Raw genomic sequence first — 13,658 nt, 5'->3', positions numbered from 1 at the left:
ACCAGAGACTTTCCTTGTCCTTTGCTGCATGAAAATGGTTATCTCCTTTCTATTGCTTGTACAGTGTAAACAAAAAGATATTCTCTCTTATTTGACTTGACTTAACCATCCCTTAATCTATAATTATGCAAGATATCCCTCTGATTTTTCCAGCCTGTGTTTTGGCTTATGTATGATCATCTGCTTTGTAGGGCAGCTCCCTGCTTGTATCTGTGTGGGACCTGTTGGGTTTTATGTTTTATTTTTTTATTTGTTGTATTTATTTGCGCATTAGACTCCCAAAACTCAAGCTGTCCCTTTCAGTAAAGACTAATGGCCTTGTGTACCTAGGGGTGTCAACAGTAACCTCCTGATCTAGGCTACATGTCAACCATGTATTTAACCATGTTGTACTTCAAAGTAGTTTTTGCTTTATTAGACACTAGATGTAGGAAAGAGAGGGAGAGAGGGGATGATTGTAGGATTCAAACACAACATTTGTGGAAAAAAATAAGGTAATTGTTCTTGTCTTATTGTTCTGGCAATCTTTCTCTCAGTATGAGTTTCTCTGCAACTGACAAAGAAAATGATGATAATTGAGGTGTGGCCTGGGCTCGACAAGGACAGAGCTGTCTGCCAGAGTAGCTATCTATCTGTCTGCACCTCTATGGCAAGCCGTTTGAGCATAAATTAGATATCCTTGATATCAGATGTTTATTTCACATACTAGTTCAGTCTTTGTCAGAACTAGTTCGACGTTTGATTGCACTAGTTGGACATGTGATTGCACTAGTTGAACAAGAACCCTTACTAGTCACGCTTTCTCAGCAACTAGTGGCATTTCTGTCCAGCTAGTTCCATGAAAAGCCCTACTATCAATGCCAGTCACTGCACTAGTAGGACCAAAGTCCCAACTAGTCAGCTTTTTCATGTACTAGTGGCCCTCTGGACGACACTAGTAAGGCTAAAAGTCCTACTAGTTAACTAGTGTGCTGAAAGAAATGTGACAAGTTTACTAGTCAAGCATGAGTTTGGCTCACTAGTGAACTAGTGAGATTCAAATGTTTACTAGTTTACTAGTAAATACCAAAATGTCCACTAGTTCCACAGGTGGTGATCATTTTGGCCTTACTTGTTAACTAGTTAAACACACAATCTGTTACTAGTGAGCTAGTAAGGTCCAAATGGAGTAAGTAGTTGACTAGTGGCAATGATGTTCTCCTCACTAGTTAACTAGTGGAAGACATTTTGCCTCACTAGTGAAAGTCTGTATCAGACATGTTCAGACTATGACTGAACATGTCAGACATTTTTCCTACATGTTAGGCCTTTTCTTTAGCTAGTTTAGCATTTATTGGCACTAGTGAGCGACTATGTGCAACTAGTGAGACATTTGTTTAACATGTTGGTCTTTTTGATGCACTAGTTGATATTTTCAATACACTAGTTGACGTTTTGATCTTACCAGTCCAATATAAATGCTCACTAGTCGATTTGTGTGCTCAACTAGTGCAACTAGTAATGTTGTAAAGTGTCACTAGTTAACATGTATGATGTTTGCAACTGTTCACTAGTTAACTAGTTGCACAGAAATGTCAACTAGTGAGCAGGTTTTGCAGACAAGTCAAATGAAAACTTACACTAGTATACCAAAAACTTTAACTAGTGCAACAAAAAGACCAACATGTTAAACAAATGTCTCACTAGTTGCACATAGTCGCTCACTAGTGCCAATAAATGCTAAACTAGCTAAAGAAAAGGCCTAACATGTAGGAAAAATGTCTGACATGTTCAGTCATAGTCTGAACATGTCTGAAACAGACTTTCACTAGTGAGGCAAAATGTCTTCCACTAGTTAACTAGTGAGGAGAACATCATTGCCACTAGTCAACTACTTACTCCATTTGGACTTTGCTAGCTTACTAGTAACAGATTGTGTGTTTAACTAGTTAACAAGTAAGGCTAAAATGATCCCCACTAGTGGAACTAGTAGACATTTTGGTATTTACCAGTAAACTAGTAAATATTTGAATCTCACTAGTGAACTAGTAAGAACCAATAAACATTAACTAGTTGACTAATTGGCATTTTATGTTGACTAGTCAACTAGTGACTCTGTCTCTATGTCACTAGTGAACTTGTAAGGTCAAAAGCCCCTAACTAGTGGACATTTGGCCCTCGCTAGTTAACATGTAAAGTAAAACATGCAGCCACTAGTGCTACTAGTGGCACTTTAAAATCAATGTTGTACTAGTGGACTAAATGCAAATGAGGCAGGCGGGACAAAGATTTTGATTGGTCAGTGGTCAACTGTGTTCTGAAAAGCCTTAAAGTGCCTGCTCTGAATAGTAACTTGGGTTTTAGCAAAACTAATTTCAGGAAGTGTTTGAATAATTTTATTTTGTATTATTATGGAATGGCAATTTAATTTGTAAATTTAATACACAAAGTAATTTTAAAACAATATTCCTCTGTTATCAATGTTATTAGGTTTGCTGTTATTTTAAAATGAAATTTATTGTATTAATTACAAAACTGTTCTTGAGTTGATCTGTATTTGTGAGAAATAAAAAAGTAGCTGTCAGTGAAATGTAACATTTTTTACTGTCAGAGATTCCATTTGATAAATTTAATTTTACACTAGAGGATGATTCAATTCAGTTCAATTAAATTTTATTTGTATAGGTCCAAATCACAATACAATCATCTCAAGACACTTTACAAAAAACAATGATGATCTATTGATTATCACACTAACCTAGTTAAAATATCAATCACGATACACCACTTAATTCCTAACCTTCATAGACCCACTAAATAGTAAACGGACTCATATAGCAAGCCGTTTGAGCATAAATTAGATATCCGCCATAGTGTCTGTGTGTTTTTGTGTCTCGGCACATCTGGATATGTGTGCATGTGTTTACAACTGCTGCTTTGATTACCGTGGAGATGTAAAGTGTTTCGGTGTCTGTCCGTTAGATGGACATTGACCGGAAAAAATCCCCCGCCTCGGGTTTCCGGCTCTGAGTCCCGCTCTTATGGCAAGCCGTTTGAGCATAAATTAGATATCCTTGATATCAGATATCAGATATCCTTGGTAGGAGATATCCTTGATATCTGATATCAGATATCGAGATATTCTTAACCTTGATATCAGATATCAAGGTTAAGAATATCTGATATCTGATATCAAGGTTAAGAATATCTTGATATCTGATATCAAGGTTAAGAATATCTTGATATCAGATATCAAGGTTAAGAATATCTTGATATCTGATATCAAGGTTAAGAATATCTGATATCTGATATCAAGGCAGATATTCTTAACCTTGATATCTGATATCAAGGTTAAGAATATCTGATATCTGATATCAAGGCAGATATTCTTAACCTTGATATCTGATATCAAGGTTAAGAATATCTTGATATCTGATATCAAGGTTAAGAATATCTTGATATCTGATATCAAGGTTAAGAATATCTGATATCTGATATCAAGGTTAAGAATATCTTGATATCAGATATCAAGGTTAAGAATATCTTGATATCTGATATCAAGGTTAAGAATATCTGATATCTGATATCAAGGCAGATATTCTTAACCTTGATATCTGATATCAAGGTTAAGAATATCTTGATATCTGATATCAAGGTTAAGAATATCTTGATATCTGATATCAAGGTTAAGAATATCTGATATCTGATATCAAGGTTAAGAATATCTGCCTTGATATCTGATATCAAGGTTAAGAATATCTGATATCTGATATCAAGGTTAAGAATAAGTGATATCTGATATCTGATATCAAGGATATCTATTTATGCTCAAACGGCTTGCCATAAGAGCGGGACTCAGAGCCGGAAACCCGAGGCGGGGGATTTTTTCCGGTCAATGTCCGTCTAACGGACAGACACCGAAATACTTTACATCTCCACGGTAATCAAAGCAGCAGTTGTAAACACATGCACACATATCCAGATGTGCCGAGACACAAAAACGCACAGACACTATGGCGGATATCTAATTTATGCTCAAACGGCTTGCTATACGCTCTCGTCCGAAGGGCTCCCGGTGAGCTACTTCGCCCGGGAGGAGCGGTTCGACCTCTCGCCGGCCGGGGGTCGCTCGCGCCGGCGGTCCGCTCGAGGCGAAAGCCGCTCATCGCCGCTTCCGGCTATATTTTTTTCTTAATTTTCAACATTATTACATAGTATTTTAGATGGATTATTGCCACTAATCAGCAATAATATAGTACATTTTTATACATGGTTCCTTGTAAACAAACTTCAGTTTTAACTGTTGCCACCTCCATCAAATTTTACTTTAAATTGGAGAGTGGTATTTCCTCTCCTGGTATTTCTTTTAAAAAATGTTCAACAAAGCAGTGAAGCAGAGGAGCAAGCCAGGCTTTACAGAGTTAAATTTAAATTTTGGTTTGATTGAACTGCAGGAGAGCCAATAGGAAGGTTAGGTTTATGTCACTTCCCTGCCTCTTCATTAGCATTAAGTGTAACTACTTTACTAGTGATCGACTTGGCTTTCACTAGTTAACTACTAAAGATTTTGCGCCCAGAAGTTAACTAGTAAAGTAAAACAAACTTTGAGTAGTTCACTAGTGAGCATTTGGGCTTCCACTAGTTCAACATTTTGAAACTTACTAGTTACATGAAAATGTCTGTCACTAGTACAACTAGTGTGGTTTTAACCTCACTAGTTAACTACTATGCATTATTTAGCCTCACTAGTTCACTAGTAAGGCCTAGAGGTCTTAACTAGTGAACTAGTGTGCATGTTGGCCCTCACTAGTGAACTAGTGAAGATTTAGGCTCTCACTAGTGAACTAGTGCAGACAAATACTGGTCACTAGTTCACTAGTGAGCCAAACTCATGCTTGACTAGTAAACTTGTCACATTTCTTTCAGCACACTAGTTAACTAGTAGGACTTTTAGCCTTACTAGTGTCGTCCAGAGGGCCACTAGTACATGAAAAAGCTGACTAGTTGGGACTTTGGTCCTACTAGTGCAGTGACTGGCATTGATAGTAGGGCTTTTCATGGAACTAGCTGGACAGAAATGCCACTAGTTGCTGAGAAAGCGTGACTAGTAAGGGTTCTTGTTCAACTAGTGCAATCACATGTCCAACTAGTGCAATCAAACGTCGAACTAGTTCTGACAAAGACTGAACTAGTATGTGAAATAAACATCTGATATCAAGGATATCTAATTTATGCTCAAACGGCTTGCCATACACCTCTGTCTTTCTGCCAGCAAGGCAGTTGATTGATGCACAGCTGAGGACCAAACTCTGCTACAGAAGTTTGAATCTGTTTTCAAGAGGATATGAATGTGCAGTGTGTGTGCATTCAAAGTAAATAATTCATGTGAGGGCTACAGAAAGAGGCAGGGAATTGGGTCAGTACTACAGTTAGTTGATCATGCAGTTGTGAAAACCGTGTGTGGTAAAAGGAAAAAGAAAGAGCATGAAGTGATAAAAGAAGAACAGGATAGGGAAACAAAAACTGACATTTTAATGATGAACTGTATTTACGCACTGGTTAATGATATTTGCAGTTGTATCTATTTGTATTTTTCCCACACTGTTTTTTTTTTGTTTGCAAGGAGGAATTTGTGTTTGTTTTTTTTTTTTGTTTTTTTTTTTTTGTGAGTGTGACTCTTTGTGTTTCTCAGTTGTGTTTGTCAGAGGAGAGCGATGTTGTTCAAATCCCTGTAATCCCTCTTTTGTAGCTGCTGTTGTCCCTCATAGCAGGACAGAAGTCAATACCCACAGAGCTTCCAGTCTCTCCCTTGGTTCTGTTTAGTATGTGTATGGCATAGCAGAGCCCTGTGTTCTCACTGTGTGATCTCAGAAGCAACATTGAAGTTGTGCATTGGGCTTTACGTCTGTGTGTACATGTATACAATGGGCTAGTGTGGACCTGTCCTTTTATCCGGGGGAAATGTTCGGGGTTCCTGTTTAGGCCTTCTTCACAAAATGCACTCTTCCCCTTAGAGGCCACCATGGGCCCTTCCTGTGTACTCACTGACACATGCACATGTAGAAAAAAATGCATGTGTTAAAGTTGCACAAACTCCTTCTGTGCATAGTTGCACACAGTTTGTTCACACAGAACAAGCATATTTTGATGGCATATTTCGAAGACTGTGATGGAAGGGGCCTGGTTCCGGGTGAAGGTCAGGTGGAATTAGAATGGAAAGAGACGGAGGGACTGAAGTGGGGAAAATGAGAAAGGTCATCAATAACTGCTGTTCCTCTTACAAAGAAACTCGGAAAACACAATCTAACGATCTACGTTGACTACACTCCTCTTTTTCTGTTTAAATCCAGAGCACACAGAGAGCAATAAAACCTCTGAAAAGAAATAGGAAGTGGAGGAAGCAAAGTAAAAGTACAGATTCCGTTGCAGATTGCATTTGTAGTGTAGTTTAGTTTTGATCATGTTTTCTTAAAGATATCAAAAACACCTTAAGAAAAAGTTGGCTTGAACATGTCCAGTGATATTTCATATTTGGTTTAAGCTTTGGCTTATTAAACTGAAAGCAGATACCACCATGCATTTTCAACTAACCTGTTCATAAATTATGTCTAGTAAAAAAATCACTTAGTTGCCATTATATCAGGAAATGGGTGGAACCCATACTAGAAAATTTGTCATTGTGTGCTCACCAGTGAATCATCATGTTGTTGTAATATGTGCCAGTGAGTCATGTTTACCACTTATGGGGACATGTGCATGTGTGTGTGGAGGTTTCTACTTTTCTAAACCTAAGAGTTTACATGCCCTGAAGCTGCTATTTGTGTGCATACATATGTGTGATTACCATCCTTAAGTAGTCATATTCTACTGGGCTGTGTTGTAGTTGAAGTGCAGCTTGCCTGGAAGTGTAATTTCTTTCAGAAGAGACTGATTCAGCAGCATCCAGTTGTTATGGGGAGAGAGAAGGCGAGACAGATGAGGTTGACTGCCTGTTTTTTCCATAGAAAGTCTTAATAGTTGTTTTTCCAGGTGTCACAAGACCCCCCACCCACATGCTGCCAGTCACTTTCTCCCAGCCACAAGCCCACCAATCATCCCCCCTTGTTTTTTCACACTTTTAAGTAGGAAACTCTGGCTCCATAATTCCCCAGGAAGCCTGTACAGATCGTATGTCAGTGTTCTTGGTCTACATTGTATAATAACCTCTCAATGTTTCTCTTTCTTCTGAAAAACCTGAATCTCAGACTCCAGATCCCACATTTTTACTTTTCTGTTTTTTTAGTAAACAAGTCTTACATTTGGACTTCTGAAATTCAGATACATTTTCAGTAAAAATACAGTGTGTTTGTGTAGTTGAGATTAAGGTTGAGGTTAGTCTTTGTGTGTGGTTGTGGCTATAAAAGTGCTGTATCACTGTAGTATTACAGTTAATACTGTAATATATATTTTGTAGCATGCATTTAAATACAGTGTACATGGACATGCTTGTGTAGCTCAGGAATGCATTGTCCCTTTGGGGGGCGGAAGGGGGGGGGGGGGGGGTGTAAAACAGAAAGAAAAGACACTGATGCCACTGAACACTGAAGTTGACACATGAAGAGGAAAGACAGAGCGGGAGAGAGATACAGTGAATGACAGAGAAACATGAGAAACATAAGGGAGAGCGAACCTCACTCAGGGAATCTTCTTCATGCTTTTACATGGCCTCTAAATCACGTTCTAAATCTCTGAGTCCCTGTTTTCTGGTTTGTGGCATATTCCTCGTCATTGAAATGTTTAAGTCAAAAAGTAAAACTTTTAGGTGGATCAGTAGTTCCAAAAGTCAGATTTTACACCAGCTTGAGGAGTATTTGTTTTATTTTGGCTTATAAAAAAGTTCAAGGGAGCTCTTTGTGATAAGCTGTATGGAGTTTGGAACAGCTGTCCTCATTTTTGTATGTTCTTATTGTAGCTTCTATTTTATAACTTTTGTTATGTTTGGCAGTGTGTGCCTTTTCTCTTTGTGTGTGTATGTCTGCTGCAGACTTTTTGTTTGTCTTCTGAAGCACTGGAGGTTGAATAAAATAGAATATAACAGACAAATACAGTACATCTTCATTACTTTCATTACCTTCATAAACATAATATAGGCTTCATTGTGCAACAGAGGCAAGAAACAGAAATAGATATTTGAAAGCAGCAGGTGTTTTCTCCCTCTGCCACTCCTCTCTCTCTTTTACTGAGGTGGGATTTCTCAGCAGGTTTAGAGAGACTTTTGTAGAGCTGCTGTGTATTTTCTTCTGTCCTGCCAGTTTAATCCTCCATGTTTCTTTCACTCCTTTTAATCTGGATGTGCTGTGTGTTGATAGATATGTGTGTATTTCAGGTTAATGTCGAAGAAAGCTAAGTGCAGTTTACAGTTGCTTTTCATGATAAAGATGATAAAAATCCACAGCTCCATATGTATGAACACTTGACACGTCTTGATAAACTGCCCTAATGATTTACTTTCTCTTTCTTTGTTTTTCCTTTCCCTCACCCTGTCCCCTCCCCTCCTCTTCTCTCTGCTGACTCTCAGGTGGTGTCCTCCCATCGGAAACACACACGACACATGGTTCACTGTGGGGGACTGAGGGGGTGAAAGAGAGTACAGGAGTGACACAGATCCACATGCACTCAGAGGGAAAGAGGCAGCCAGCCATCTGTGTTTGGTCCCCTGCTATTCTGCAGCTGTGTTGGAATGGTTTTTGGCTTCGTCAGGACTTCAGAAAACCACAGAGTGAGATAAGGGCTTTCTTCCTACGTGTCATTGCCCAGGGGATGAGCTCAGGCTAGAGCAATGCTAAGGCCTCGCTGTCCTTGGATTAGGCCCCTGAGGCTGCTTCTGTGGAGGGATGGGTGATACTCCAGCTGGATCTTCCACTGTCGCCATCCTCTGCACCTATCATTAGTGCTAATGAGCTGGTGCTAGAGAGGAAGCAGAGAAAGGTGCCTGTGGAGAAAGAGGAACATTACAGCTGTTATTAAGAGGGCCAGAGATCTGAGACAATAACTCTTTTCTTCTGAAGAGAGTGTACCTCTCTTTAAAGCTCCTCTGACTGCAAGAATGAAAGGATATCGAATTTGGAAGTTGTAGTTGGTGACATTTCTTTTTAGGTGTTGATTGACTGGTTAGTTTTTTTATGCTGCTCCTTTGTATGTCTTTGAAATCTGTCACCATGCAGTTAAACATTTTTTCAACAAGAGAATTTACTATTTGGATGTTAACTGTTTTTCCCTCTTAACTGAAAGAGTTTCAACAAAATTAGAATCCATTGAGATTTTTCTGATATTGTTTTTTTTTTGTTTTTTTTACACATCAGAATTTTTTTTCTTCTTATGCCCTGAAGCACATTGGTCACCATGGCAGCAGCCTATCGTGTAGTAGTGAGCAGTGTGAGCTGTTACAGCAGTGTGGTAGTGGACCGGCGCACTCACTCCCATGCTGTGCACTACTGCTCAGGGCCATGTGGGGCACTGTCCCAAGGACTAGACTGTAGTGTTGCACACCGTGGCACCTGCTCAGAGCTGCTTATTGCACCTGACCAAGAATACGGTGACATCAACAGCTCACCCATACACTCCTGTAACATGACCACTCCGCATCTCCCTAACCATGGTAAAATTAGTATTGCCATGGATAGTAGTTATAACGGTGGTCTAGAGAGGGCAGGCAGCAGTGGCAATTTGTCTTTAGGAGAGGACAGCCCCACGTGGCGTAAAAAGACCACAAGTTGTGGTGGATCAACTGGGAACCTGAGCTCCTCCAGCAGTCTGAAGGACATTACAGAAGAAGCCATCAACCTGGCCAGTGGTAAGCTCAAAGAGTTCTCTTTTGACAAGCTCCGACTCTCTTCCTCCAGCCATGTCACCTTCAGGAAAGGTCGTAAGGTGCGTCCTGACTCTTTCAGCCGTCGCTCCACTGATCTAGAGATCATTTATGGCCACTTTAGCCCCAACAGCATGACTAATGGAGTGACTAATGGTATGACAAATGGCATAGCTACTTCTAATGATGAGAACATGCCACCATTTATATTAGGTAAAGGGTCAGGGCTGGAGGAAACAAAGTTCAAGGCCACCTCAGGCCCCCTGTCAGCCACAAACAAGTTGGGTGGAGGCTCAACAACCAGTCTATTGAGTATTGGATCATTAGACCAAAATGTGAACACAGTGGCCTCTCTGTACCGCAACACCCTGGGAGAGGAGAACCTAATTGCCCGTCTGTTAGAAAAGACACGGACAGAGGCGGGTGCTGGGGGAGCAGGTGGCGAGGATATCCGTGCCTGCCTTGACATTCTTCTTAAATGTTCTGAAGACTTAAAGAAATGTACCGACATCATCAAGCAGTGCATCAAACGCAAAGCAGGTGGTGCATCAGATGATGGAGAAGCCAACCCTGACAGTGTGTATCGAGCTGTGATGTCCCGACTCAGCTCCTATCTGAAGAGACTGCCTCTGGAGCTAGAGGGGTTTGGAGGTTTGGCAGGCAGTGGGCAGGGTGCACCTGGAAGTGGGCACAGTGATCTGGCTGAGCTGGTCAACACTCTTCACTCCATCCAGCAGGGACCTTACTCTCCAATATTTGGCAATGAGCAACCTCCTCGCTATGAGGATGTAGTGCAGTCCCCTCCCATCCCAAAGACTGTTCCTCATTCTGCATCTTCTACTCCATCCTGTCTTTCATCTTCCTCCTCATCTTCTATAATATCAGACTCTATCCAGACCATACAGCTCCAAAGCTCCCCTTCCAGAACCACTCCCCTTACTAATGGACTACAGCATTCACATGCTTCTATCACACAACACACACTCTTGCCCACATCTGTCACCTGCTCATCATCCAGCTCGTCTCCAACACACTCTCTTCATACCTCTCCAACCCCACCATACGCACATACTCCTCCAGCATCCCCCATGGAGGCCCTTTATATTGAGGAGGAGGATGCAGAGGTGGGCAAGACACCAGAACAAATCTCGCAACAAACACACACTCCAAATAGAGGGGTAAACAAAAATGGGACAGTATTAAGTCAACACATGCACCTGTCCCAACCACACACACTCCATAACTCTGGCTACAGCCCAACTTGGCCTTCCTCTTCCTCACTAATACTCTCAACACCCAAAGCTGCCTCACACAGGAATGATGACATTGACAAGCTGCTGATGGACCTAGAGAACCTGTCTCAGAGTATGAGCCATCCCAGAAATACTGAGCCTCCACTTCCAGCCAAGACCAGGAAGAGAGAGGGAGGCCAGGGGATCACCTCCAGTGAGGCCCTCAGTCAGCCCAAAATGGCCCAGTTCCAGGTCCAGAAGCCAACGAACCACTTATCCATGAATGGCCCTAGCCCCAGTGTCTCACCTCCTCATGGAGAGAACAGTGAATCTGTGGTAACAGAGGAGGAGGATGGGGCACTGCTGCTGAGAATCCTGGAGAGCATTGAGAGTTTTGCCCAGGAACTGGTGGATTCTGGGGCAGGGGGTACAGGGAGTGCTGAGAGGAGCAGTGGGAAGGAGAGGGAGGTGATGAGGCTTCTGCAGGATACACTGGCCACTGCCAGCAGGGCTGACACCTCTGTGGAAAGCACAAACCCACCAACTGCAATGCACAAAAATGCAGTCCCAACCATACTGCCAAAACACACACCTGAGGTTTCACCTGCACTATCTCCAGCAGCTGTAATATCTGAAGCTGGGTGCAATGCAACAACCGAAGCTGCACCTAAATCGACATCTGATGCAGCCTTTAAACCTCTGACTGCACCCATACCCGAGCCTACAAGTGGGGCTACAGATGAAGATACAGATATCTCTGCAGGTGATATCGCTGCTTCTGTAATATCGACAACAGCAAATTTGCATTCCTCCACATATCCAGTTGATTTTACACCTCTGGCTCCACCTGATGCTCCTGCCCCTGTTGCAATCGCAGCCACAATAGACGTGAGAGATGTAGTTGGTGATCCTGCTGCTGTGAGAGACACTGGTTCAACCCTCCTCATTCAGCAGACTCCAGAGGTCATCAGAGTAAGTAAAAACACATATTACAATTAAATTAAAACTAGCAAATGCACAGCTGAAAAGACAATTAGTGACAATTACAGCACATTGTATTATATTGTTACTAACATGGTGTCCAACTTTGATTTAATTCTAATTATCCTTAGTTGCACATAATGAAGATTTTTTATGAGTATGTCAAAAGTTGTTCAGTGGAAAATATTATTCAGTCAGGATCATAATACACAGTATCAGTATATTTAAATGTTATGGCTGCTGTCATTGAAACATTTACATGCATTTATGGTGTAAGAAGCAAATAAATGGGCTTATTCAGCTAGAAACTGACTGACAAGCGACTGACTGACAATATTAGACTGAAAATAGACAATTTGATAATCGACATCTGTTGATTTTAATACATGTCACATACAGCAAAAAGCCCAGGCAAGATTTTATTGCTGTGGCGTGACAGGGTTGATGCTGCTGTAATTGGCAAGCCATGATGAGTAGTATTCACTAACTGAAGAGCACACTGATACACTGTCCATCTGTGGGCTTGAATAAAAAAGGCTGGCACCTTGAACCATAGAACATTATTCTTTGTCTGGATTCTAACATGTGTTTTGTACCGTACTGTATATGTGAGCGTGTGTGTTCAGGTGTGTGTGTGTGTGTATGTGTGTGTGTGTGTTGGCTCTCATTTCCTCCTTGGGGAATATTTAAAGGTAATTTAGGGTTGTGCAAGAGGGTTTCTTCAGTCTGTCTCTGACGTGAGTGTTCAGCAGCATATAGTGGATTTAGGTAATTTTGCATGACAGACAAACACATATTATCACTGATATGCTGAGTATCAAATCCTTACTGATTTCAGTTTATCCCCTCTCCCTGTCTCACTGCGTTTCATTTTTTTTTCTGATTTACTTATTTTTCTATTCTCCCTTGATCCTTTTTCTCACCACTCTCCTGCTGCTGTTTGTTAGTGTGCATTTATTTACCAAGCTGTGTAACCTTATGCCCTGTTGATATGTAGGCCACCTATTTATGAGGTTACCATGGTAGCTGCCACAGTCAGAACAGAACAGCCAGCACCCAAACACATCATTTCACTATCTCATTCCTCCTCCGTTCCTCTTTCCTGTACTGTTTGTTTTTCTGTTTCTCTGCCTCCACATCACATGCGATCTCTTGCCATCCTTGAAATGCCTCCCTTACAGTTTCTGTTTCTGTTTCTTTCTTTCATAGTGCCCTTCTTTCACCTATGGTCAAGGTCTACATTGACCACCACTTCTCTTTCTGCCCTGTGATTGGCTGTAGTGTTATTTTGGGAGCATGGATGAACAGTTGTTGCTGTGTAGATGGCAGAGCAACTCAGTAAGAGGTGCTGATTGGAGCACAGCAAGAGGGGAGGTGAAGGGCGGGGTGAAGTGGGGTTGGGGTTGGAGGAGTCTGTTGGCACACTAAGTGTTAATGGTATCGTTAGCCTCCACTTCTGGCAGAGTTAAGTGTGAGGGAGACCTAAATCTGTCCACCCCTCTGTACTATGGCATCCTGCTAACAGACTCACTGTCGCCACAGTGTAAATGGACCTGCATGTGTGTGTGTGTGTGTGATGATGATGTGCATGTTTATGTGTACTGTGTACATCAAGCCTG

The 13,658-nt window shown here is 41.3% G+C and overlaps 1 protein-coding gene across 1 annotated transcript in view; it reads left to right on the top strand.

The window, feature by feature from the left end:
- The window catches only part of ppp2r3a (protein phosphatase 2, regulatory subunit B'', alpha), a 51,628-nt gene that overhangs the window by 22,299 nt on the left and 15,671 nt on the right, over positions 1 to 13,658 (top strand). The window contains exon 2 of the mRNA XM_026303438.2: positions 8,537 to 12,030. Within this exon, the coding sequence (XP_026159223.1) occupies positions 9,361 to 12,030 (2,670 nt within the window). The 5' untranslated portion in view covers positions 8,537 to 9,360. The remainder of the gene's footprint in view (positions 1 to 8,536; positions 12,031 to 13,658) is intronic.

The sequence above is a fragment of the Mastacembelus armatus genome, chromosome 22 (assembly GCF_900324485.2).
Source record: "Mastacembelus armatus chromosome 22, fMasArm1.2, whole genome shotgun sequence".
Lineage (NCBI taxonomy): Eukaryota > Metazoa > Chordata > Actinopteri > Synbranchiformes > Mastacembelidae > Mastacembelus > Mastacembelus armatus.
The sequence above is the reverse complement of the archived record's forward strand: the minus strand, read 5'-3'. Positions and strand labels throughout refer to the sequence as shown.